This window comes from Marmota marmota, unplaced genomic scaffold, assembly GCF_001458135.2.
Source record: "Marmota marmota marmota unplaced genomic scaffold, marMar, whole genome shotgun sequence".
Classification (NCBI taxonomy): Eukaryota; Metazoa; Chordata; class Mammalia; order Rodentia; family Sciuridae; genus Marmota; species Marmota marmota.
Window position 1 is genome coordinate 17,395,193 of NW_026000229.1, and position 27,097 is coordinate 17,422,289.

At 35.9% G+C, this 27,097-nt stretch overlaps 1 protein-coding gene across 1 annotated transcript in view; it reads left to right on the forward strand.

Annotated features, from left to right (window-relative positions):
- Window positions 1-27,097, forward strand: part of Herc1 (HECT and RLD domain containing E3 ubiquitin protein ligase family member 1) — a 182,300-nt gene that overhangs the window by 18,788 nt on the left and 136,415 nt on the right. The window contains exons 2-3 of the mRNA XM_048793217.1: window positions 16,279-17,234; window positions 23,833-23,949. Coding sequence (XP_048649174.1) covers window positions 16,305-17,234; window positions 23,833-23,949 — 1,047 coding nt within the window. The 5' untranslated portion in view covers window positions 16,279-16,304. The remainder of the gene's footprint in view (window positions 1-16,278; window positions 17,235-23,832; window positions 23,950-27,097) is intronic.

A 27,097-nucleotide genomic window follows, 5' to 3' on the forward strand; every position in this document is an offset into this window, starting at 1 on the left:
CATTAAAAGAGCATTTGAGTGTATGTATAACTGAAGTAATGAATGAATGTAGCCTGAAAATTGAAAAGTGAGTAAACCAAATTTACCCGCAGGAAGATCCATAATTGTAGGGTCATCATAATAAAATAGACTTTTGTTTGTGGCCTTGAGTGCTTTGCAAAGGAATGTCTTCTTTGATATAATGAGAGCAACTAAGAACAGAGCAGGGAGGAAGAGCAGGAGGAAAAGATTAACATTAAACAGAGACATGAGGTGGGAGGGAAAGGTAGAGAAAAGGGAAATTGCATGGAAATGGAAGGAGACCCTCATTGTTATACAAAATTACATATAAGAGGTTATGAGGGGAATGGGAAAAAAAAAACAAGGAGAGAAATGAATTACAGTAGATGGGGTAGAGAGAGAAGATGGGAGGGGAGGGGAGGGGGGATAGTAGAGGATAGGAAAGGTAATAGAATACAACAGTTACTAATATGGCATTATGTAAAAATGTGGATGTGTAACCGATGTGATTCTGCAATCTGTATTTGGGGTAAAAATGGGAGTTCATAACCCACTTGAATCTAATGTATGAAATATGATATGTCAAGAGTTTTGTAATGTTTTGAACAACCAATAAAAAAAAAAAGAAGGAGACCCAGTCTCAAAATAAAAAAAATAAAGAAATTTTAAAAAGGGGTGGGGTTGTAGCTCAGTGGTAAATTACCCCTGGATAAATCCCTAGCACTGCCCCACCTTCCATTGGCTATATATGTGTGGGTCTGTTACAGAACTCTCAGTTCAGTTCTGTTGATTTATCTTGATGCCAGTATCACCTGTCTTGATTACTGTAGCTTATTAATAAGCCTTCAAGTCAGACAATGTAAGTTCTCTATTTTCTATATCAGATTATTTTGGCATCCTTAGTTCTTTTGCATTTCTTCCCTGCAGTTTTTTTTCCCTTGGTGGGGGGGTGGGTGGATATCAGGGAGTGGGGTGCTTAACCACTGAGGCATATCTCCAGCCCTTCTTTTGGATACAGGTCTCCCTAAGTTGTTTAGGGCCTCACTAAATTGCTTAGGCTGGCTTTGAACTTGGTGATCCTCCTGCCTCATCCTTCCTCAGCTCCCTCAGCCTCTGAGTAGCTGGGATTACAGGTCTGTCACTGTTTCCTGCTGCCCTGCAAGTTTTTGATGAGGATTGTGTTTTTCTTTCTTCCTTTTCCCTCCCCACCTTCTTTTCTTTCTTCCTTGCATTATCTGATTGTGGTTATTTAGTGATCTTCAGTGAATGCTTGGATGGAACCCTATAGCACCAGATCTCTAAGAATGAACTGAATTGCCATTTGATTCATTGAAATCGTCTGAGATATTCAGTTTTTTAAAATTTAGAGTGGTAATGGAATGTGTGAAACTAGCATGATGATGGTAAGAAGCAGCCTTTGCTTTAGTGGTTGACAGGTCAGATGCCAGAGCTCTTGTTTGAATTCTTACTCAGCTAATTACTGGCAGTGTGATCTGGGCAAGATGTTTAGCATCTCTGTGCCTTTGTTTATTTTCCTGGTAAATGAGGATAATAAGATTACCTGTTTCACAGAGTTGTTCTAAAGATCCAATAACAATTCCTACCACTTAGAAAGTGCTCATTGAATGTCAGCAGCTCTTCTTGCTTTGTTCACCCAGAGAGTAGCCACAAAGCTTCAGAATTTGATAATTCACTTGTAGGGAACTCTCTTTGCTCAGATCTTTTGGTCTCGGTCTCTCTCTCTCTCCCTCTCTCTCTCTCTCTCTCTCAGTTTAAAAAAGGTGATGCTAATTTTTTTTTTTTTTTACCCTGTCCCTTGGTAGTTTTTCTAAACCTACTTTTTGTTGGTGAATTTGTTCAATTTATGTGCATAATTAAATTTGGATTTGTGCATTGGACTTGGAGGGGAAAAGCAAAGTTGGCTTTTATTGGCATAAATCATTACTGTAAATTTGAAAATGAAATAAAGCAGCAGCAGGTTTTTTCCTCCTTTACTAGTATTTAGCTGGCTCATCAGGACTGTGAATCAGTGGTTCTAGAATACAAGTGGAAACCCGTTGATTTGGTTTTGTCTGTAGTTCCTCACTTGCCGAATAAGCACATCTGCTTCCTGCTTTATTTGACTAGTTCTCATTAATGATGTAGCAGAACAATCTGCCAGCAAACTCAGCAAGTCTTCTCCCTTTCCAAGTACATTTCCTTTCTGAATAGTGATTATAAAAATCAAGTATTTAGTTTTGTGCAGTGAAACATTGATATTTTGTCAAAAGACAGATTTATAGCAAATTTAGTCATGGATCTAATTGACTTTTATTTGTGACTATCAGGTAACACCTTGTATAAACTAGATTGCATGTTCCAGTAGGCCAATCGAGGAGATTGGCTTTATAGCAGAAAAGGACTGAAGAAAGCAGAAATAAAGAACAAAAGAGTATTGGTCTTTTCAAATTTACGTTCTATGTTAAGGTTAAAGCAGAAGGGGCCTCCTGTCTATTATGTTGGCTAAAATTGGCCTATTTGAAGATTTAACTCTTCTGTCTCCTGGTTTCTTGGAAGGTCAGATAGCTTAGCTCTCCCTGATGATGTAAACTTTGATTTTAGTGACTCCATTTTGTTTTGGTCAGTTTGACTTAGTACAGAAGCTCAGTCCAAACCAGTGGCCTCTTCTACATTTTCACTGAACAATTTCTATAGTTTAGTGAGTAATTGCCAAAAATCAGGTAACATAAAAAAACTCTGTAAAAGGGAAGTGCTGTGGCTGGAGTGGGGAAAGCCAGACCACAGTGTACACTTAAGTTTCAGTTGCAGAACTTTGCCCATGAGCTCATTCTCCTGCACTTGGAGAAATGCCCTTTATAAATGCCCTTATTGACATCCTTCTTTTATGAACTCTTAAGCACTGTGTACATGTATGGTGAAAAATGGGATTTAGATGACCAGTTCAGTTTTAAACATGTTGAATTTGAGATACCTTTGGAACACTTGAGTGGGTATATCATGTTGTAGCGCATATTCAGGTCTAGAGCTTAGAGAGAAAGAAATGTGTGTAGTCATTAGCATATGAGAAGTAAATAAAAGCCTTAGGTGTTCTGAGGTCCAAAAATATATATATTGAGAGAAGGAGACAGAAATGAACTGAAGACAGAATCCATGTCCACTGTGGTGTAGCCACACTGGGTATTGCTCCCTTTATATCAGTTCAGAGTAAGATAATATCTGAGTTAATGTGTATTTAATATGAATAATGAACTACATAGACTGAGATTGCTCAACTTAATTCAGCATATATTTATTGAGGTCTTCTGTGTTCTTTACCTATGCTAGTAAGCACTAGAAATATAAGGAAAATCAACTGTATTTGCCTCATCAATTTGATAGATTAATATGAGAGATTATCTGCACAGTTTTTGTTTACAACACTTATAACAAATGTGTAGGGTTTTTTTTTTTTTCCCGCTTCATGCCAACCAATTCTCCAACTCTCCAGATACCAGCTGAGTATACAATTCAATTCTGATACTAACCACCCAGAGTTAGCATCAGATTTCACAGGCTTAAGGGTTTCGTCTCACAAGACTGCCCCTACTTCAAATGCCAGTCACATGTATTGACTGTCCAGGTCACCAACACTCTCACTTGACTGCATATTGGGGTTCACAAGACTACCTTCCCTCTGGTTTAATAATCTGATAAAGTGGCTCAAAGAACTAAGGAAAATGGTTTATTTCTTTTTGCTAGTTTATTATAAAGTATACAACTCAGAAACAGCCAAATAGAAGAGATGCGTAGGGCAACCTTGCAGGGGAGGGATATAGAGTTTTTGTGTTCTCTTGCAAGCTACCCTTCTAGCACCGCAATATGTTCACCAACCCAGAAGCTCTCAAAACTCTGTCTAGCTTTATTTATTAATTTGGTGGATGATCCATAATGTAGGCTCCATTGATTAGATCATTGGCTATTGATTTATTAGCTCAGGCCACAGCTTTTCTCCCTGCCTAAAGGTCTGGAGGTGGTGCAAAAAATTCTGATCCCTTTAATCACTTGTTTGGTACCTCTGGCTTCTATCCTGAGGCTATCTAAGGGCCCACCAAGAGCCATCTCATTAGTATAAAGTTGAAAGGGACTTTTATAAATACAAAAGATGCTTCTTTTACTCCTATCACTCAGGAAATTCCTAGGGTTATAAAAACTATGAGGAACCAGGGATAAAAACTAAATATATTTCTTTATTTCTTTTTTTTTTTTGATACCAGGGATTGAACCCAGGGACACTTAACCACTAAGACACATCCCCAGCCATTTTTTATTTTTTATTTTGAGACAGGGTCTTGCTAAGTTGCTGAGGCTGGCTTTGAACTTATGATTCTCCTGTCTGAGCTTTCTGAGTCACTGGGATTACAGGCATATCCCACTGTACCTGGCTCAAATATATATCTCTTATGCTATAAATGGACATTAAACTGGTAGCCACAGAAACAGTACATAATTGTAAATTTCACAAGGTGCTGTGAAGGTTAAGTAGTGGCTGCTGAGTGAACATTTTATTTTTCTCTAATTTTCTATTTTTAAGAAAAATTATTTTTTAAATTAATTTTTTACTATTTAAGATTTTTTTCTTTTAAAAATTATTGTGAGTGAACATTTTTAAAAAAGGATTTGATCTCATGTTGGTATAGTCATGAATAGGGAAGTGACATTTAATTCACCTTGTAGGTTGAATTACTGAGTACCTAGTATGTCCCTGATAGTGGACTGTTTAAACTGAGATTTTTATGACTAGATATTAACTGGATGAAAAGAGGCTGTAAGTAGAGGGAATTGCATGTGCAAAGGTCTGGAAGAACAAAGGAGTCATGGTGCCTTCCAGGAATCAAGACTCTCCCGGATACAGCCACAGAAGGAAGGGCAAGAGGGAGAGATTAGTTCCTGCCTAACTTGGCCAGAGGAGAGATTTTGTTCTTTTCAGTAAACTACTGAATACCTTCTGAAAAGTTTTTAACTGATTTCCCTAATCTAATAGACTTCATTAATTTTATTATAGAAAATATTTAACATTTGCATAAGGGAAGAGAATATCTCCCCATACTCAGTTTTATCAATTTATGGCCACTTCTATTTCTTTGTGTCCCCATCCATTTTTCCTGCCTCTTTTTTATTTTGAAGTAAATCTCAGATATTCCAAAGGATATTAAAGCAGGGGAGGGACACAAGCAGATTTGTTTTTTTGGAATCACTTTTCTGGATAAAAGGCAAAGAAGACCCAGGCAGTCATTTAGGAGATTATTATGATGGTACAAATGAGAGATGATTATAGCTTGGATGAGGGTCCTGTAGTGAAAATGATGCTACATGGATAGATTAAGGATCATTTGTGGGGTGGTACATATCAGAAATATGCATGGTGGCCTGTCTGAAAATTCCCAAATGAAAAAGTTTAGATCTTGCTTTCCTTTAGTAGGAAAAACAGTCCAATTAATTAGCAGATATTCTGGGAAAAGATAAGGAATTGGTAGTATTTTTCTTTGGTGAGTTTTGTTTAACTCAACAGATATTACTGATTATAGTACAACATTATTAGTTTTTTCAATATCTTCTTGTTACCTAAGCATGGTATAAGCAAGTCTTCCTGCAATCTTTTGTTTCTCTGTATTACTGGCAAAGCTTGTTTCTTTTCTCTTAAGGCCTATACCCAGGTCAGTGCTGAAAAATTATTCTTTTAAATTCCATGAAACAAGTCTTTTCCAAAAATATTTGTGTCTTGATTTTATAGTATGTTGAGCTCCTGAAACCTGCTCACAGAAATTCTCTTGTCTTATTCTGGCTCCTGTATATATTTTAGTCTTGCTTATAGTTATTCTTATTAATTTAAATACTTACCATTATTTTATAATATTTTATTGTTCTGTCATGTTCCATCTTCTCTTTCACCTCAAATCCTGTATTTTCCTGTGCTTTCAAAGCCTTAATTCCTCAATAACTCTGACCTTCATGCTGACCCATGAACATGTTTACTTTCCACCAGGAATTTTTTGGTTTACTGCTTCCTTTGGATACTTGCAACAAGGAATGTTATTATACTTAAAATTTGTAGTCACTGCTGGATGTGGTGGTATATACCTATAATCCCAGTGACTGAGGAGGCTGAGGCAGGAGGATCATGATCAGCTTCAGCAACTTAGTGAGGCCCTAAGCAATTTAGCAAGACCCTCTCTCAAAATTAAAAAAAAAAATTAAAAAGGGCTGGTGGTATAAGTTGCCCCTGGGTTCAATGCCCAGTACCAAAGGAAAAAAAAAAAGTGTATATTTCAGTTCGACTCTTCTAAAACTTCTGTATTTCTGCAACTGAGGTTGTATACTGGGTACAGAAGTTATATGAAGAGTGAGTTATATGTTTCTGTGGTTGGGGTTATACTAATAATGATAATAACAAATACTATTTATTGAGGATTATTTATCAGAACTGAACCGAGGAAACAAAGAGTTTAAAATTTTATCCATATCCATGTCACTGACTGATTGATTTCATTAACTTGTCTGAAAATTAATATGCAGTTGTGACCTAGTTCTGAAATCTGTTTTGAAAAGCAAGCTCAGCTGATATTTATAAAATTTGAGGATTTAAGAAAAAGGAGTAATATCAGATTTTGATTTGTAGAAAGATGAAGGATGAATTGGAGGCTGGGAGAAACTCATATCAGTGAGTTAAATATGGAAGCTACTGCAATGGATAGCAAAGAGAATTTTCAAATAAATTTTAGCCTAAAACACTGATTCTGGAGGGTGAAAGGAGAATTAGCAGGTGGTGCTATCTCACTTCTCCAAAGGAGATAGATGCTTTAGGGATGTAGGGGAATGGGGCACGTGTATTATGACAAGTCCCTAACCCTCAGTTATTATTTACATCCACTTATCCCAGAAGATGATGTTTCCAAAGGGTTCGAGGAGTTCCTGGAGAGAAGGCAGAATTTGATGCAGGTTTTTTTTTTTTTTAACATGCGTTAACTGAAAAGAATTTCAGCATGTACCAGTCAAGTCATAAGAGGTTTATTTAGGAAAGTAGACACATATTCAAGGGAGAATGGGGATCATCTCTAGAGAGATGCCTCTGAGGTAAAGCAAGGAACAAGAAAGAATGTGGGTTATCTCCATAAGGAGACACAGCATCCCCTTGGTGTGGGTGGGCTGGATTAGAGGTAGAACCATGATGGAGGTACATGGTTTTGTGCCAGTTTCCCCTTCACTTGCACATTGCCCTCAGGTTTCAAGGGCATGGTTCATAGGCACTGGCCAAGGACATGCTGCTTAGGAATTTCAATCATTCATGGGTGCTTTCTGCATTTCAGTGGTTCATGGGCACTTTCTTTGAGACTCAGTTTCTTCCCCTTTCCCAAATTCCTATCTCACATATTGCATTTAGAATTAGTTTTTCCAGGGAGTGATATTATGGGGCAGTGAAAATAGCACTGGACTTCAGAATCTGGAAACATATGTTTAAATCCTGACTCTGCTGTTTATTTTTTGTATCATGTTGTCAGATTACTCAATTTTTTGAAATTTGTTTCATATTGTTAACAACTTTATGGATTTTTTTTTAAGGTGAAATCTTGCTGTGTTGTCCAGGTTGAACTTCATCTCTTGGGTTCAAGCTATCCTTCTACCTCAATAGCAAGGAATGTAGGCATGTAGTGATTCCTTGCCCACCCAGCTTTCTTATGGATTTTTGTACTAATTAAGTTGAAGTATCTGAGATCTATTAGATGCCCAGAAGAAGTTTGTGAATTTAAGTTTAAAATTTTAGCCTAAAATAAATAAATAAATATATATATTCATATTCAATTCTAGGAATATGGGTCAGTTGTAGAGGCCTTGGGTTCAATCCCTAGTGCCAAACACACACATACACACACACATTCATATTCTCTCTCTCTCATTCATATATTATTAAATGAAGCTAATTCATTTAAAATTTGCATATGTAGCCAGATATGGTGGCACATACATATATATAATCCCATTTATTACAGAGGCTGATGCAGGAGGATTGTAAGTTTGAGGACAGCCTGGGCAATTTAGCAAGTCTCTGTCTCAAAATTTAAAAAGGGGGCTCAGGAGGCTCTGATTTAAGGACCCCGTTTCCCTACCCCACCTCAAATGCAGATATGACTGTTAGAAAATATAGTAGGTAACAAATGGACTTAAGTGATATTATCCTTTAGTAGTAGGCTGTTTAGTTTAAAAAAAAAATCGGTTCTTTCTATGTTTACCCGTGATTCAAATGAGTCATAATTTATCTTTGGATTAATTCAAAATAGAAACCTTTGTGAATCAAGCCTAGAACTTAATGGGGAAAAGAAAGGGCTTGGTTTCAGTTCTTTTGAAGTTGATGTTTTCTGTTTGATTGAAAGTAAAATTAAATAAGTGACTTCTAAATTCCAAGTAAGTGTTAATTTTCTTACATTAAACTAATATTTCCTGTCAGTTTTATTTCCATTTACTTCTCTAAATTTTCAGCCCTAGCTCCCATCAACTGTCATGCATGTTTCTATAATTGCTTTTATTGGATATTTTAAAATTGTCTTTACTCTTCATGTATTTTTTACTCTACTTCCAAAAAGTGATAGAAGTAAACATAAGTTTAACAAAACCATTTTAAGAAGAATCTTTAGTGACTAAGATAATTGGCCCTTTTTTCTTCTGTAAAATTTTAGAACTGTAAAGCAGAAATTTGTACTTTAAAACTTGATTGCTACATTTTTTAGTTTTGTAATTTGTGAGTTTGTCATTTTAATTTTCAAAAGGAAATGGAATGATTATTCCTTTACTTTTTTTTCCCCCCGTCTTTAAACTGCTGATGAAGAGAAGAGTGGGGAGGAAATGTTCTTAGCTGTTTCAGGATAATAGTGTGGTATCTTGTACTGGAGTTTCCCTTTCAGTAGATGTAGGAAATATGAACCATTATTCTGAATGGAAACACACCATGTAGTATGCTGAAAAATGTCAAAATTGTAGGAGCCTTATTTTTTAGATCAGTTCTAGGGAGGGTAATGGTTTTGTCTAAGGTACTTTTTTTTTTTTTTTGCTATTAGAACCTTAATTTCCTGGGGCTGTTTTCTATACCTGTCTTTCCATTTTTATTCATGATATTAAGCATCTTATGTTTTGACTTTTTGTTTTGTTTTTGGTGGTGTTGGGTATCAAACCTTAGGCCTGACATGGTAGGCAAGGACTCTTCCGCTAAGCTGCACTCCCAATCCTTCCTTCCTTTCTTTTTTTTTTTTTATCTTTCCCTATTAATTCATTAGGTTAACTGATTGTATTCATTTTTTTTTTTTACCAAAGAATCATATTTTTGAGATTTAGATATTCTTTTATTTTTGGAGTTTTCTAATTCACTAATTTCTGTATCTTTTTCCTTTCTTAAAGTTAATTTTGTTGTTTTTCTGATTCTTTGTTGAGTTATTAATCCATTTATTTCTTACTAAGACATGAAGTATTTGTCTTTGTGTATTTCTTTGAGTAAAATTTGGCAGTTTTGTTGAATGTGATACTGCTTTTATTATAATTTTCTAGATAATATGCACTATCTTTTTCCTCTCCCCTCTTTGCCTACGAAACTATTTAAAGGAGTTAGTTCCAAGATATGTCTTTTTGATTTGTTTTGGTTTTCTTCTTTTTTAAAAAATAGTGTTTTAAAAGAATGTTTGCAGATATTACATGTATATGAAATTCAAAAGATTATGAAGTGGAGAATGACTCTTTCCTTCCCCAACTCTGACTAACCCAAGTAGTTTTCTGAAGGCAACAGTGTTCCCATTTTTTATTTTTTGTATCTTACCAGAGTTTATTTATGAACATATGTGCATTTACAAACATATATAAATATATAAATTCTTTTTGAGAAAATATGTTGCTATATCTAAAGTGTTATACTAGACACAAGTCTATTTTTTCTTTTCCTACTTAATAGTATATCTTAGAGAGATTTGATATTAGTTATTTTTTATACTTTCTAGATTCACCACTTTGTGTTAGAATTATGATCTAAATTGTGCACATATTTTGGAATTTTTTTGTTGAATATAGTTAATTTGAGAAGATTTTCCACTAGTACTTACAAAGAAGATATTTTAGGATATTCATAATTTTTTAGATTAGCCTTATCAATTTGGAGTACATGGATGACTCTAATACATTTATGAAATCTTTGAATATTTGCTCATATGAATATGTGTGTAAGAATTTTATTCTTGGGGGAGTCAGGGTACACATCTTTCATCAGAATTTCATAGGGACCCATGGTATACCATAGACCAGTGGTTTAAATACTATTTTGTATTTTATTTGCTTAATTTGTTAAGCACTTAAGTCTCTGTTACTATGGTTGCCACTCACATTTTCTGTGGTTTCTGCTTCATTATATTTCATTATTATGCTTGTACATAAAGGTTTGTGACAGTTATATCTTAGTAGTGATTTGTTTCATCATTACCAAGTAGCTTTTTATATCCCTTTTATTCCTAATAGGTAATAGGTTTTTTTTAATACCTTTATTTCACTTATTTATTTTTATGTCGTGCTGAGGATCGAACCCAGGGTGTTGCACGTGCGAGGTGAGACCTACTGCTGAGCCACAACCCCAACCCATAATACTTTTTCTTGTTTACATTTTCTTGTAATATTGCTACCCTATATTTTATGTTTAGCATTTCTAAAGCACTTGTTTTATATCTCCTGTAAATAGAATACATATTTTAAATAATATGATTTACTTATTAGATTTATTGTAGCAGAGGATTATAAACTTTGGACAATAGCTACCTGAATATATGTTTGTTCAGATAATATATAGCTTACTATTACTATTGTTGTTATTATTTGGTATCAAGTTTTGTCTTTTAGGTTTTTGATTTATTATTACTATTATATCACTAATTTTCTCTTCTGTTTGATCTCTTCTGCTATTGAAGCTATTATTATTTAAATTTTGTTTAGTGTATTTTTCAGCAGAAGGATTTCTGTGTGTATGTGTGTATGTGTGTTTAATAAGAGACAGGGTTTAGCTAAAGTTGCTGTCTTCAAACTTAAGATCCTCTTGTCTTAACTTTCTGAGTAGTTGTGTCTTAAGGCTTCCACACCTGGCTTTGATTTTTTTTTTTTTTTAATTCGTTTTCATCTCTTTGTTAAGTTTCTCCGTTGAAGCATCTCTGGGTTCTCTTGAAGATTTTTGAGTTGTCTTAAAACAGCTGTTTTGAATTCTCCACCTGAGTTTGCCTACGTTGGTTATTATTGGTCATTTTTAGCACCTTATTAGGTGAGGTCACAGGTCCATGAAAGTTTTAAGTCTTGTTGGTATGTGATATTGTGCATTGAAGGATTAGGTATTCAGATTTTCAGAATCTGGTTTTGTGCTAGTTTTTCTGAGCCTGCGGTCACTTCTGCTGTTTCAGCAATAGGTGGTGCCCTAAGTCCACTTGGTACAAGTGGTCTGTTGGTGATCAATATTTCAGCACTAGGGCGCAACCCCAATCTGAGGGTGGTGTATTATTCAGCATGAATTGTTTGTCCTCACGAACCTCTCTCTGGGGCAAGGGCAGGCCTAAAAATATTGTCCATCATTACTGGTCTATGGTCAGGAACTATGGAATTCCACCTGGCTCTGGGCAGAATCTCTGTGAAGGGACCAACCCATCTCCTGTGGCCATGAATACCTTAATACTGTTTTATATCCTTAGCTCACAGTTTGCCAAGACCAGTGCAGCATTGGGTAGGATCAATGCTATGGGCTGCCTACTGCTGAGGTGCACTCATGACCCAAAACTGCTACAGCCAGCCGCAAGTGATGCTGACTGGAATAGAAGTCTGATAGACTGGGGCCACATGGCTCTACCTGACAGTAGGGCTGTTGCAGAGACTCCATGTGTGGGCATTGGTCTGGGGATGGGGACCATTAGGATCTGCTCAGTATTAAGTTTCACTAATCTAGCACTGATTTCCAAGACAAAGTCCTATGCTTATCCTGTCCTACCACCAGCAAGTGGAAATTTGTTCCATGCTATGCAAGCTGTAGTTGGGGTAGTGCTGGAGAAGACAATTCCTTAGTCACTGAGTTGTATGCTAAGCTGAGTCACACCTGAGTCTCACAAATACAAGGACCTGCAAAATCTCAGGGGTTCACCTTGGCCTGTGCTGCACCTGGGTGATGATGCAGGCCAAAATCCAAGTCTTTTCTATCACGATGCAGGTCTCTGCCCGTTACTGAGGCAAGTCTCAAACTCCATCTGTAAGCACTGGTTTTGGGATAGATGTGCTGCCTAATTTGGTAGAGAGTCCCTTCCAAGCCAAAGGTAACTCTGAGCTGTTTCACACCTTAGCATTTAGGGAGTGGTGTGTCTCAGACCCACAACAAGGCTGGAAGCAATGCAAGCCAAAACTATTCTATCTCACTTATGAGCAGATTTAGCCTGACTCTGAGGCAGATATAGAGTCTGTGACTGAAAACTTAGGCCTCAGTATAGGCCTTTGTATTTTGTCTGATGCTGGGTCTTACTGTGGTAGGCCTTCAAGGCAGAGTCTTGAGCTCCAAGGCAAAGAGCTTTTTGCCCTTCTTTCCAGTAAGTGGATATCCAGTACTTCCCTCTCTGCTGCTTGAGGTGGTAGCAGTCCTTTGGCTATCTGGGTAACATAGTTCCATGGACTCAGTCTGCAGGTATGGGCCTAGAGCAGGAATTGTGAGATTTCACTATGGGTATTGGATTTCAAGTCTAAGGACTGGACTTTATTCTCCCTTCCCTAAGCCAGAAGCATCTCTTTCCACACTGCTTGGGTTGTGGAAGTGGGTTATATGGGCAATTCTTTCCTTCCTGCCTTTTTCAGTGTGTCTTTTTTTTTTTTTTTAATTATACTAAAACTAGGTACTATGATCTCTCACCTAGCTTCCTTAGTTCTTCTAAAGGTAGTTTGGTGAATAGCTGTTCAAATTGGTATGTCTGTGGGAAGACGGCTGCTAGAGAATCTTCCTTGGCCACCATCTTGCTCCAGCTCTTTGATGCCAGGGTAATTATTTTGCCCTTTTGAGTTAGTTCATCTTTTTGCTTAGAGGCCTTGAGGATTTTGTCTATGTCTTTGAAATCTAATATGTGTGTGTGTGTGTGTGTGTGTATAGCTATACTAGGGTTTGAACCTTGGGCCTCCCACATGCTAACAAGCACTCTACCTCTGAGCTATATCCCCAGCTCTTTTTATTTTTGAGACAGGGTCTTGCTAAGTTGCCCAGCTTGCCTTGAACTTGTGATCTTTCTACCTCAGCCTCCCATGTAACTAGGAATGTGGTATGCACCACTGTGCCTGGTGAAATCCCATATTTTTATTAGGCTTGTCTTGGAGTTGATTAGTCTTGGTTAACTTTCTCAGATAATATTTTCCCCCAGGAGCTAGGTTCAAATTCAGGGCCTCATGCTCAGCAAGTACCACTGAGCTACCCAGTCCTTCCAGGTACTCTGTGAACCCTTAATATATTTATTCAGAAATTTTTCTAGTTTTGAAAGTTTTCTTGGATTGTAGTTTTAAAATCAGTTCTGTTTTTGTTATTCTTCTTTAATGTAATCTAATACAGGTTGAACATCCCTAATCTGAAAATCTGAAATTCCAAATGTTCCAAAATTTGAAGCTTTTTGAGAGCCAACATGATGTTACAAGTGGAAAATTTACACCTAAACACGTTTGATAGATTTTGGTCAAAATGCAGGCATGCTAAAAATCTTGCAAAAATTATCTTCATCTGTATAAGATGTATATGGAACAAAAGAATTTTTTGTTAAGACTTGGGTCCCATTTCCAAATATCTTATTTCCAGAATCTGAAAAAATCAGAAGTGCTTATGATCCCAAGCATTTTGAATAAAGGATATTCAACCTGAAAAAATAAATATTTTCTCTTCTTTGTCTTCTGTTTCCACTTCTTTCTCTCTGACCCATTTTATTTTTCTTTATGTTATTGAACTTGAATCCATATCTCCTTAACTGCTCTACTTTTCAGAGGCTTTCTGCTTATATCAGTTTTCCTCTCTGCAATTTCCTCTTCTCTGGAGTCCTGATTCCAGTTACCCTTGTTGCTTCAACAACTCTCTAGTGCCTTTACATGGACTACAGTTACCTGTCCTTTGTAGTTATTCTTGGCCAGAGCTTTGATCTGTCCCCAGACTATACAATCCTAGTTAGAAGAGATGTCTTACTTAGATTTTAAAAGCCCCATCAGCCTGTTTTATTAGAATAGATTTTAGTGGGGTATGGAATAAAAGTTGGCAGGGAGACCAGTTAGGATGCTCTTTCAGTGACCTCGGTGGTAACAATGGAGGGTGAGAATTGTTTTGGATTCTAGATAGATTTTAAAAATAGAGCTCACTAATTGAGTATAGGAAAGGAAGGAATCAGTGACAGCCCCTAGATCTAAGAATCTTAGAAGGATAAAATTGCTATTTATCGAGATGGGAAAGTCTAGGAGGAACAGGTTTGGGCAGTGATGGTGGTAGTGGTGGATCAGGAGTTCAGATTTTAATATGTAGAGTTTGAGATGCTTTTTTGTTTGCTATCCTTATGGAGAGGTAAAGTGCACAATTGTATAGGTGAATTAAGCAAAAGGTATGGGTTGGAGATACAAGGATCAACTATGTAAAGATCTTGGCACTGGGACAATGGAAGCGAGAAGAAAAGTGGATGAAAAAAGGAAACAATTTTTTTTAATACTTTCTTTTTAGTTGTGGTTGGACACAATACCTTGATCTTATTTATTTATTTATTTTTATGTGGTGCTGAGGATCAAACCCAGGGCCTCGCCTGTGTTAGGCGAGCACTCTACCGCTGAGCCACAACCCCAGCCTGGAAACAATTTTTAATAGAATAAGACTTGGTGTCAAAATTGCCTCTAAGGAAATAAACAAGGATGACCCCTTCAAAAATAAATAAGGAAAAAAGCAAGCATTGCTCAGTGATGGAGTACTTGATTAATATATGGATCCCTGAGTTTGATCCACAGCACTACCAAAGGAAAAAAACAAAACAAAAATCAGAAACACCTATGTAAGATTGAGGGTTTGATGATACTAATCATAAAAAGTTGTGAATTTGAGTGGATGATTCATGCATTTGAGAAGTACCCATTAAAGAAACCAGATATTTGAGAAAGAATCTCTATAAAATAAGAGCAAAGAAAGATATTTGTCAATAAAATATAAAGGTGATAATTGAAAGGTGATAATTGATAGCTGGAAAATACTGATTTTTCAGGTATCCCCAAAGAAAACTGACTTTCTCTCACCTTCATTATTCCTAATTGTTATTTTTAAAAATGTAACTTAAACACTTTGATGATAATGCCTGAAGGAAAATGACCCAGGACACACAAAAAACAAATAAAAAATACGGAGACGACTGCACAAAATAGTTCATAGTGGTAGGTTCAAAAATTTTATTCTTCCTAATTCTTGGAATATGCCAAGTTTGTTTGATTGTTTATGTAAGTTCACCCTTCTTTTACTAGAAAGTGAAAATAAAATACTTTTTTTAAAAAAGAAAAAAAATTGGGAGTAATCAGTTATGTAGAATCTACTCTTATACTGATAGTGAGATCAGAATCCAAAGGGAAAAGGTATATCTGAAGAAATCACTATTTTTTAAAATAAATTTCAAAAAATTTTAGAATTTTAGATTTTTAAAAAAGTTGCAAAGATTATATGCAGAGAGATTCCATAGCCCTTCATCCATTTCCTCCTGTGTTAGTCAACTTTTTGTTGCTGTGACAAAATACTTGATAAAATCAACTTAAGGGAAAAAAGATTTACTTTGGCTCATGGTTTCAGAGTTTCATTCCACAATCAACTGGTTCTATTTTTTCTGGGCCTGTGGCAAGGCAGGAAGCACGTGACAGAACAGAGTTGCTCATCTCAAGCACTTGAGAAATATAGAAAGGAAGGGTCCAGGGACAAATTATAACTTTCAAAGGCATCTCCCCAGTTATTTACCTCTTGCAACCCTGCCCTACCTCTTACAGTTTCCCACCATTTCCCAGTAGTGCCACCAGCTAGGGACCAAGTCTTGAGCCTTTGGAGACATTACAGATCCAAACCATTAACATTCCCTAATGTTAATGTCTTATATAACCTAAATACTAACATTGTTATTTCACCAGTTTGAAATCAGTAATTGTAATGTAAGATGGAAATTTAGAAACATTTTATAAATTATCCGTATATGTTTTTGAGTGTTTTCTCTTCTCCCTTTATAGAACTAATGGCTGAGGAATAAATCAAGATGGCAACTATGGTTCCACCAGTGAAATTGAAATGGCTAGAACATCTGAACAGCTCCTGGATTACAGAGGACAGTGAATCTATTGCTACAAGAGAAGGAGTTGCTGTCCTGTATTCTAAACTGGTGAGCAATAAGGAAGTAGTACCTTTGCCCCAGCAAGTTTTATGCCTCAAAGGACCACAGTTGCCAGACTTTGAACGTGAATCTCTTTCAAGTGATGAACAGGACCATTATTTGGATGCCCTTCTTAGCAGCCAACTAGCACTAGCAAAGATGGTATGTTCGGATTCTCCATTTGCTGGGGCACTTCGAAAACGACTGCTTGTACTACAGCGTGTCTTTTATGCACTTTCTAATAAATACCATGACAAAGGCAAAGTGAAACAGCAGCAGCATTCTCCGGAGAGCAGCTCTGGTTCAGCAGATGTCCATTCCGTTAGTGAACGTCCTCGGTCAAGCACTGATGCACTTATAGAAATGGGTGTTCGAACTGGTCTAAGTCTATTATTTGCACTTCTGAGACAGAGTTGGATGATGCCTGTGTCAGGACCTGGTCTCAGTCTTTGCAATGATGTTATTCATACTGCAATTGAAGTTGTGAGCTCTTTGCCACCGTTATCTTTAGCAAATGAAAGCAAGATTCCTCCTATGGGTTTGGACTGCTTATCACAAGTAACAACATTTCTTAAAGGAGTAACTATTCCGAATTCTGGGGCAGACACTTTAGGTCGTAGATTAGCTTCTGAGTTACTGCTTGGTTTAGCAGCTCAGCGAGGCTCTTTGCGGTATCTTCTTGAATGGATAGAAATGGCTTTGGGGGCTTCAGCGGTTGTAAATACCATGGAGAAAAACAAACTACTATCAAGCCAGGAAGGAATGATCAGCTTTGACTGCTTTATGACTATATTAATGCAGATGAGGCGTTCTTTGGTACGTACTGAAAATGTTAATGTAAAGATTTGTAACATTTTTTGTAAAAGTCAACCTCATTTTTAATGAATTATTGATAGTAGAGAATGATTTCAGATTTTGGTATTGTTATGTTAATTAAATATTTTGTACTTTGTGTGAAGAAATTTTTATACATGTTAACAGGGACAGATCAGCTAATACGACCACTGGACCATCACTAGTTTGTAGTTTTGTTTTATGACTTCTTATGTGAATTTGGAAAATTCATCAAACAAACACTTCTTTGTGTTTTAGTAAACTTACATGTAAATCTTGGCTAGTGAATATGGAGGTCTTTTGAAAGCATCTTCAATTTCACCCTTCCCAGTTTTTATTAATCATCTACTGTATGCTAGGTATTAGTCTAGGCCCTGGGAATACAGCCCTGAGGATATACAGTTTTTGCCTTCATAGAGCTAACAGCCAAGTAGGACGTCATACAATAAATATATAATTTCAGGTAGTGAGAAGTTCTAAAAAGAAAAGTAAGGGAAGAAAAGGGAACAGAGAGTGATAGGATCAAGGCAGAGGTTGAGAGGGGAAAGATATGGTACTTTAGTTAATGTGGTCATGGAAGGATTCTCTGGGTTGTGGCATTTGAGTAGAGACCTGCATGAAGGGGAGTGATGATCTAAGCAAAAGTCTATGAAAAGTGTGTGCCGTTAGAAGAAATTAATTACTTGACCATCACAACCTTGGATACCATATTAAAGAATAAACAACAAAATACAGTGTGATCAATTTCAACAATTTTTAAGACTGAAATGTAATAATTTTGTGAAACCAAGAATAGAAATTTGAGTTTTAAAATACTAATACAGGATATTAAGATTCAAAAACTTATAAGCTGATTTAATTTCACTTAGGTTATGTTGATTGTGTGTGTGTGTGTGTATTAGTGTTACTGGAGATTGAACCTTGCATATGTTAGATAAGTGCTCTACCACTGAATAACATCCTCAGCCTTCCTTCCCCTGCCTTATGTCTTGCTAGGTTGCTCAGGCTGGTCTCAAACTTGGCAGTCCTGCCTCAGCCTCCTGAGTAGCTGTGATTGATCAGTCTTTTTGGTGTCCTTTATTACCAAATGTCAACTAACAAATTTATTTAGTTAAGATAGTTAAAAATGCCACTTGTAGATTATATGTTTACATTTCAAGTCTTTTCCCTGTCTAAACAAGTACAACACAAAGCTTTTGGATTAACAGAAATGTTTGACAAGAACAATTACGTTGAATTTATTTTCAAAGCAGGGACATTTAAATTCTTACCTGGCTTATTGGTTTTGCATCTATGAACTGAACTGTAAATATCAGGTTTGTTTGTTTGTTTTATACAATTTTTTCTTTTAAAATTAATTTCTCATAAATAACTACTTGAAAATTTTGGATTATAAGATCTACAAAAATTTCAGTTATGCGTCCTACCCCCATATTAGGGATTGAACTTAGGGGCACTTTACTACTAAGCTACATTTTCAACCTTTTTATTTTTTATTTTGAGACAAGGTCTCTCCAAGTTGCTGAGACTGGGCTCAAACTTATGATCCTCTTGCCTTAGCCTCCCATCTTGCTGGGCTTACAGGGGCATGAAAATTTGAATTTTGTAATATAAATAAAAAGACAAGAAAAGTGTGCTTTTTGGGGGTTAGGGAGTGCTGACAAAGATCCTATGGTCTTCATTTAAGGTGAAAACCTAGAGCACAAGAATGCAATGACTAAAGTAGAAAAAGTCTTCAGCTAATAACTGAGGGGAAGTAGTTAGACCTCTTTGTGTTATTCAATATTTAAATCTCACAATTTGTTTTTCTAATTTTGTTTTCTGATTGTTACTACTTTCTTGTAACCTTCTTTTACTTTATACTGCTTTTAAATCTGTAATATCATTTAACAACCTAGATAATATTATCTACTCATAATCACATATTAATTTCTCATTTTGTAGGCTTCTTATTTTACATTGTCTGTTACAAAAAAGTTATTAATTATTTCACAGTATAGTTACATGATTATATACTTGGCTATGGTATATTTCCTTCTGGAACAAAATGCTAGATAACTTGAGTCAGAGACTTCTTCCCCACCTTACTTTCTAAAGCTTTATCTTATAATATTGTTCTTTAGTAAGAAGTGTGTACTCCAGGACACGAGATTACTTTCCACAATATCTGTTTAGTCTCATTGTCTTTTCAGTTCTTCTTTTTTTCTTATTTTGCGTTTTATTTTTTTGCAGTTCTGGAGATTGAACATAGGACCTCTTGTATGCTAGGCAAGTGCTCTACCACTGACTGAGCTTTACCCTAGCTATCTTTTAGCATTTTGAAATAGGCTTGCATGCATATCTACGATGATGGTTTAAATTTCTCTAAGAAATCTTTACAGTAAATATATAAACTTACATATATAATGTGTTTTATTCTTCATTTAATTACCTATACTATCTCATCCCCCCACCTTTTTTTTTCTTTTGCTTTTATGTACTGTTCTCTACTACCTGATGTAAGAAAGGAAGAGAATCTTTTCTCAGCCCCTACTACTCTACTACCCATCAGGTGTTTTATGTGTATGGTCTCATTCGATTATCATGTGTAGTACATATTAATTACCCTGATCTTGAAGATAAAGCAACTCTGTAAGCTTGGATTTACACCTCTGTTGAGCAGCAACATAACATGCACTTCTGATTTTAAGCCCTTTGTAGGTCAGACATTAGTAATTCTTTACAACCCTGAGTGTCTGCAAAGCCTGTGCTTTTTAAAACTATTCTGTGAGTTTTTACCCTGTCATGGTAAATCAATGTTTTTTTTTCCACAAATGCTAACCTTAAAACAGATTTAAATATAATAAACTAATTTTATTGGTGGATTTCAAGTTTTCTCTGCACTTGGCCTCTCATTCCTTGACTAAATACCAAATGTACCTACTCAGGAGTCAACTCCTTTCTGCCCTCCAAGGGCATACATATATAGCTATAAAGTCATATATATCTATAAGGGCCCTTATAGAGCCAAGGGTACCTTAGAAAACTGGATTGCTTTTTTCAGAATTTAGGATCTACTCTGGGGAAGAATCTTTTTTGTTTGGTTTAGTTTGGCTCTTTCAAAGTCATTTCAGGCCTGCAATAGATAGAATCTTAGTTAAATCTGTGAGACTGGTTTTAGGGGAAAGGAATTTTTTTTTTTTAATTGAATTTTGTATTAGTTATTCCCCCTTGCATGGTAAGTGATAGAGTATGATGTTCTTGGTCTTCAGAGCTCATGTTTGTTTGTTTTTGATTACTGGGGGGTACTTTATCAGTAAGCTACATCCCTAGCCCTTTTCATTTTTTTATTTTAAGATAGGATCTTGAAAGTTGCTGAGGCTAATCTCAAACTTGCAATCCTATCAGCCTCCTGAGCTTTTGGGATTACAGGCATGTACCATGGTGCCCAGCAAAGCTCGTGTTTCTTAATCTTTATTGTTTAGTCTGAAAACTCTGGAAATATGGAGAGCCTCTCCTGATATACTAGATCCCAGCCTGATCTGATTGTCTCTGCCTTTCTTTTTCTTTTTTTTCCTCTCTTCTCTCCTTTCTCTCTTTCTCTCCCCTCTTCCTTCCTTCTTTGTTTTCTTTTTTGATCCTGAGAATTGAACTCAGAGGCACTTTGTCACTGAACTATATACTCAGACCTTTTTATTTTTAGATAGGGTCTTGAATTTTAGATTGGCCTTGAATTTACTATCTCCCACCTCAGCTTCCTCAGTTGAATGACTGGGACAGGATTTGTCTCCAAGCTAGAACTTAGAGGGTGGGGCAAATAACTCCCACTTGAGTACCTCGAACAAGGCCTAACAAAAATAAATTTAATTTGTAAATTTTATTTAAATATGTGATTCTTTTCCCCCCAATCTTTAAACTGTTTATGATTAAAATTTCTTTATGTTGACCTTGACTGCCAGTGCTTCAAAATTCAAAATCTGGAAAGATGAAGCTAATTCTTTATAAATTGCTTCATAATTGTTTTTGGTAGTCATCTGAAGTACACAAATATAGAAATTTAAGAGAATTTATTAAATAAACTTAAAGATGGATCAGATTTTAAAAGTATAGCTTTGAGTTAAAACACATGGGAATCATGGGGGGAAATACTCCATTATAACAGAGAAATATAATAATTGCTAATGGATGCAATACATCGCAGACTGCAAATTTTCTCATGAAATATGTCATTTTAGTTCTTGTAAAAATGAGTAACATAGATTGAAACTTCCGTTTTATACTGAAAAAAGTAAGATCAAAAGAGTTTTAAGTGAATATCCTAAAATAACTCTCAGAACCAGGACCCTAATTGAGGTCTCTTGGTTACTGCTCTGCCTAGATACACTATCTAGGTGAAGAGAAGTTGAATACATAGTTAAAAACAAACATATAGGGGCTGGGTATGTGGCTCAAGCGGTAGCGCGCTCGCCTGGCATGCACGGGACACTGGGTTCAATCCTCAGCACCACATAAAAATAAAAAATAAAGATGTTGTGTCCACCGAAAACTAAAAAATAAATATTAAAAAAATTCTCTCTCTCTCTCTTACAAAAAAAACCCCAAAAAACCAAACATATAAATAAAAACAACAAACATAAATTAATAATAATAGTAATATCAACTGTATTGAACAGCAAGCCCAAACAATTTTTAAAATATTTTTGCTGTTTGGCAAAATGTCTGCAATTTTCAAAAGTTTTGTTACATAAAAAACCTAATTAAATAGGCCAAAATAATATGAACATAGTTCTTTCTTTTAGATAATAAAATATAACACAAAGAATGCAAATAACTTTTAAAATAAAATAATTTTTAATATTGAAGAAGTGGTTCAAGAATTCATAATTTAAAAAAATATTCCTTTTCTTTATTCCACAAAGCAAAATCATACTGTGCCTTGTAAATGTGATTTTCTCTCTCTCTAAAGGAGGAAAAACAGTGGAAATTATTGTTATATCATTTAGCAATTTTTTATATTGTTCTTAATTATGAGGCTTGAATTTTTAACTACGTATTTGATTCTTACTCTTCGCTACCCACATGTTTGTGTAGGCATACACAAAATTCTCAACTTACATTTAAAAAAGAATAGAGGAAAAGATAAAGTTACTTATAATATCAGTGTACATCTTTTAATTCTAAAAAATGAACCACTATATAAACCCCTTTGGCCTTTGATGCCACTAGGTGTTTATTGAGCACTGTATGCCAGATACGGTAGGTGCTGGATTAAAAAGATAAATAAGCTTTGTAGCATCTGTATTTTTTGGTAGCTCACAGTTTAATGAAAGAGGGATACACAGACATTTCAAATTAATGATAGTGGGCTGACTAGTAGAGATCTGCAGAGAGGAGGTGAATGAGACACAAGTAAAAGGCTGGGGGATACCTTTGGGGGAAGGACCCCTGAAGTTAGTTGAAAGGAGGAGTTTACCTGCCAACATAAAGTATGTAAATGGGAGGAATGGGAAATGTTTACAAATGGGAGGACTAAAATTCACAAAGTAGCAAAGGTATCAGAGAGCAAGTCCCTAGATGAATGGGGTAGAACACGATGAGATGAGGCTGCAAGCAAGGCAGGCCTGTATCCCATGCTATGTACACTTTTGGGACTTGATTCCATATGCAGTAGGGAGCCACTGAAGCAATTTTGAGTAAAATCAAATAACAAGAACATAAGGTAATATACTTCATCCAGTCTTATGCCCTCATTTAATTATCTTAAGCAGACAAATATAGGAGAGGAAAAAAAGTGTGACATTATTTTGGATGATGGTTATTTAGGTGAAAGGTAATTAATTGAGTACTTGGAAAACCACAAATTTATTTTAATTTCAGTTTGCACTGTTGAACTTCCTACTGTATGTTAACAGTGTATGAAAGTGGTCTAAAGATTTAAGGATAGAGAATGGATATTGAGTTACCTTTCTGATTTATCATTTTTTATTAAGATAATGATTTTCCTTATCGGAATTACTATGGAGAATAGGCATTAAGTCCCAGTGAAGTAATGTGATTCCTCAGCTATGCTAAGAAAAGGATGCCTTGTTGCTTCTGTAGGCAGGTAGCTATAAGAATTGACAAGACCTGGACTGTGGTTATGCCAAAACTAAGAAGGGAAAGACAGACTTTTTGCCACTCTGGTCAGGATCATTACTCAAGCCAGCTGTATTCTGCTTGCCTGTATCTTTGTGGGTATGTGGGCAAAAAACCCAAAGGGAGTAGAGTATTTCTTGGGACTTCACTTATTGGTCAACCAAACAATGTGATTGGCAAAATTCCTCCTCCTTGACTGTTTTTGGAACTTTGTGACCTTTGGGACAAACCACTGTTTAATAAGGTAACCAGAAGGATTGGTACTTAATTTACCATTTGACCAATAGCCAGATCTTTTATAATAGTTCTGTTTAAAAGTCTTGTTTCATGACCTAATGTTAGGATTTGGTCTCAGTGTACATAATCACATAAAAAGTTCTTCAAGTAGATGCTGTTTGTAGAATATTTAAGTGATTTAGTATGTAAGAGTCTCTCCTTCCTGTACTGTATCCCACGTTTATTGTAGGGCTCGTCTGCTGATCGGAGTCAGTGGAGAGAACCAACCAGAACCTCTGATGGCTTGTGCTCACTTTACGAGGCAGCATTATGTCTCTTTGAAGAGGTATGTAATCATCTTTTTCAATAAAAATTACTTTGTAGTAAAATGCTATACCATGGATTTATTCCTTAAAAACAAACCATTTGATCTCTGCAAAGACTGCGAAAGAAAGTTGTATCAGAAGTTGTTTCTAGAGAGTGGAACTGGGTGTTTAAGGCCTGGGGTGGGAAGGAGACAATTTTTTCTTTTTTCCACGTTTTTATCAGTGCATTATAAGCACACATAATGGTGGGATTAATTGTTACATATTCACATATGCACACAATATAACTTACCAATATCATATTTCTCCTTTCCCTTCCCACTTCCCTCCCCCGGTTCCTTTCTTTCAAGGAGATATACTCTTTAATGTATTTCCTTTTATTTATTTTGAATTTTTGATCATATACCAGTAACTTTATTTTTTATATTTTTTAAGCATGGGGGATTGAACCCAGGGCCTTGCACATGTGAAGGGCCTTGCACATGCTAAACAAGCACTCTACCCGCCCCCCACACTTTTTAGTTACCCATTTTCAATTTGATGAATTGGTCTTCTACAATCCTTCACACCTGACCAATTAACTTCATTTAAAAAATATTATGGGGCTGGGGTTGTGGCTCAGTGGTAGAGTGCTTGCCTAGCATGTGTGAGGCACTAGATTCAATCTTTAGCACCACATAAAAGTAAGTAAATAAAGATATTGTGTTCATGTACAACTAAAAATATTAAAAATATATCATTATGAACTCATAGATTTAAACTGATTTGAATTTTAGTTTAGTGAATTATTATCTGTAGTAAAGGTCATATTGCTTCATTTTAGCTAATAGTCTCTTCAGGGTGTTATCTCCTCAAGGTTGTTCCCAAATTCTTTTTCCATAAAGCTAATAATCTTTGATAGTTTCCTTGCTATCCAATGTGGCACATTATTCTTGGCTCATCATGTACATTTTTTAACCCTAATTCATCATCTTGCTTGCTTGCTTTTGTTCTCAAAACAAAAATGCAACAACCCCTGGTTTCTTTTATTGGGAAATATGATTTCAATACCACAATCAGGTTGCTAGAGATGCTCACTGCTAATAAAAGCTGATCTTATTGTCTCTAGGCTTTTATAGTAGACAGAGCTAGGAAGCATGTGTGTGGGTACTTAAAGCCAAAATGTGGGTTTATACTGACACTTTCGAATTCAGGGCTATAGAAGTTTTATTAAACCTTTTCTATACTACATTTATATCTTCTTTCCATCTACTGAGACTGCTGATTCTTAAGGTTAAAAGGATGTTAGAGTTTAGAATATCCTGTAATTACTTGTTTGTTTTAGCCATGTTATGCATGAAAAGGAAGATATTTGGGGTTGGGGATATACATATATACATATACACACACAGAGAGTGAGAATGAGTCCTAAAATAACAAGATAGATACAACTGCTGTATGATTACTGAGAACATTTTTATGCTCCTTGTTTTTTTATAGTTGTATTATAAAAATGTCCCTAGAGTATAGCCTCTAATATTTGTATTCATTTTTTTCTTTAGGAATTCCAGTTATCTGTATATTAGATCTTTGCCTAACTTGTCACTTCTTCTTGAATATTTTCAATTTCTTTTTTATTTCTAAAATCTCTCTCTCTCTCTCTCTCCCTCTCTCCTGGTACTGAGGATTGAACCCAAGGCCTCATGCATGCTGGGCAAGGGCCCTACCTCTTAACTTTATCCCCAACCCCAAATATCTTCCTTTTCATCTTTCAGTACTCATAGGAAATAGTGTACAATGTATGCTTGGATTTTTTTTTCTATTTTAGTTTTCATTTCTGAAATTAAAAAAAAAAATTCTTTCTTGAGTTATGTCACTTCATATTTGAGTATTTCTAATTCAGATTTGTGTTTTTTCTTTCGTATCTTATTTTCATTTTTCTAATCCCTTTTAACTGGTTTTGAATTAGATTACATTTTGTTCTGTTTATTGGGCAACTCTTGCTGTGCTTTTGTTATAGGGATTCTTCTTTTCCCTTTCTTTCTTATAATAACTTCATATCGGATTTGGACTCAGTACTTTCCTGTTTATTTTTATGTGAAATTTAGTTTTCTTGAACTTTCTGAATGGTTTGGGATTCACTGTAGTCTTTCTGACATCTTCATAGACACCCTTTTTCTGTTGTTTCTACATGGGTTAAAAGGGGTGGGGGCGGTTTTCCCAACTTCTTGTTCTCCTCAACTTTTATCTTCCCCTTCTCCTTCTTTCATCTCTGTTTTCTGTCTTTTGATTCCACTGCTCATAGTCTCTCCTTGGTTTAGGGGGTTTTGTCCTGGAAGGGAGTCCTGGCTTATTAATTTTTCAAGTTCACAAGAGTTAAGATTATTTCCTCAAAACTCATCACAGAGCCCTAATAGTTAGTTGCTGACAGAAAGTGCAGAACTCTTTCCAGTTGTAGCTGCTGTTCTGAAATGGGCTTATTACTCTTTCTTTCTTTGTCTTTTGTCTTTTTAAAAATTTTATACAGGGGATTGAACCCAGAGGCTTAACCACTGAGCCAAATCCCCAACCCTTTTAGAGACAGGTTCTTTCTAAATTGCTGTAGGGCCTCGCTAAGTTGCTGGGGCTGGCTTTGAACTCGAGATCCTCCTGTCCCAGCCTCCCAAGCTACTGGGATTACAGACATGTGGCCCATGCCCAGTGGTTTATTACCCTTTCTAATGAGAATCTGATTGGCTGTTTGGGGTTCCTCCTGTTCTAAGATCTATTAGACACTCCATTACTTCCTCCTGCACAGATACTGTTACTAAGTAGATGGCCTGGCCCCACCTACTTTTATTTTGGGGTTGTTAGGGCTACTTTGTCATTTGTTATGAATATTAAATATGAACTTGGGATTTTTTTTTGGTATGTTTAAAAAACTGTGCTGATGCTGTTACTTGTCATCTTGCTATCTTCACAGAATCCTATGCATTCCCCTCACATCCAGTTTATTTTTAAAAAATGCATTTTTAAGCCCTAAGAGGTTGTTTTGTTTTGTGGTCTTGAGGATTGAACCTAGGGCTTCAATCATTCAGGCAAGTTCCCTACCACTGAGCTACATCCTTGGCCCCTATGTGTATGTTTTTTTTTTTTTTTCTTCTTCAGCCCTTTCCTTCCTTCCTTCCTTCCTTCCTTCCTTCCTTCCTTCCTTCCCTCCCTCCCTCCTTC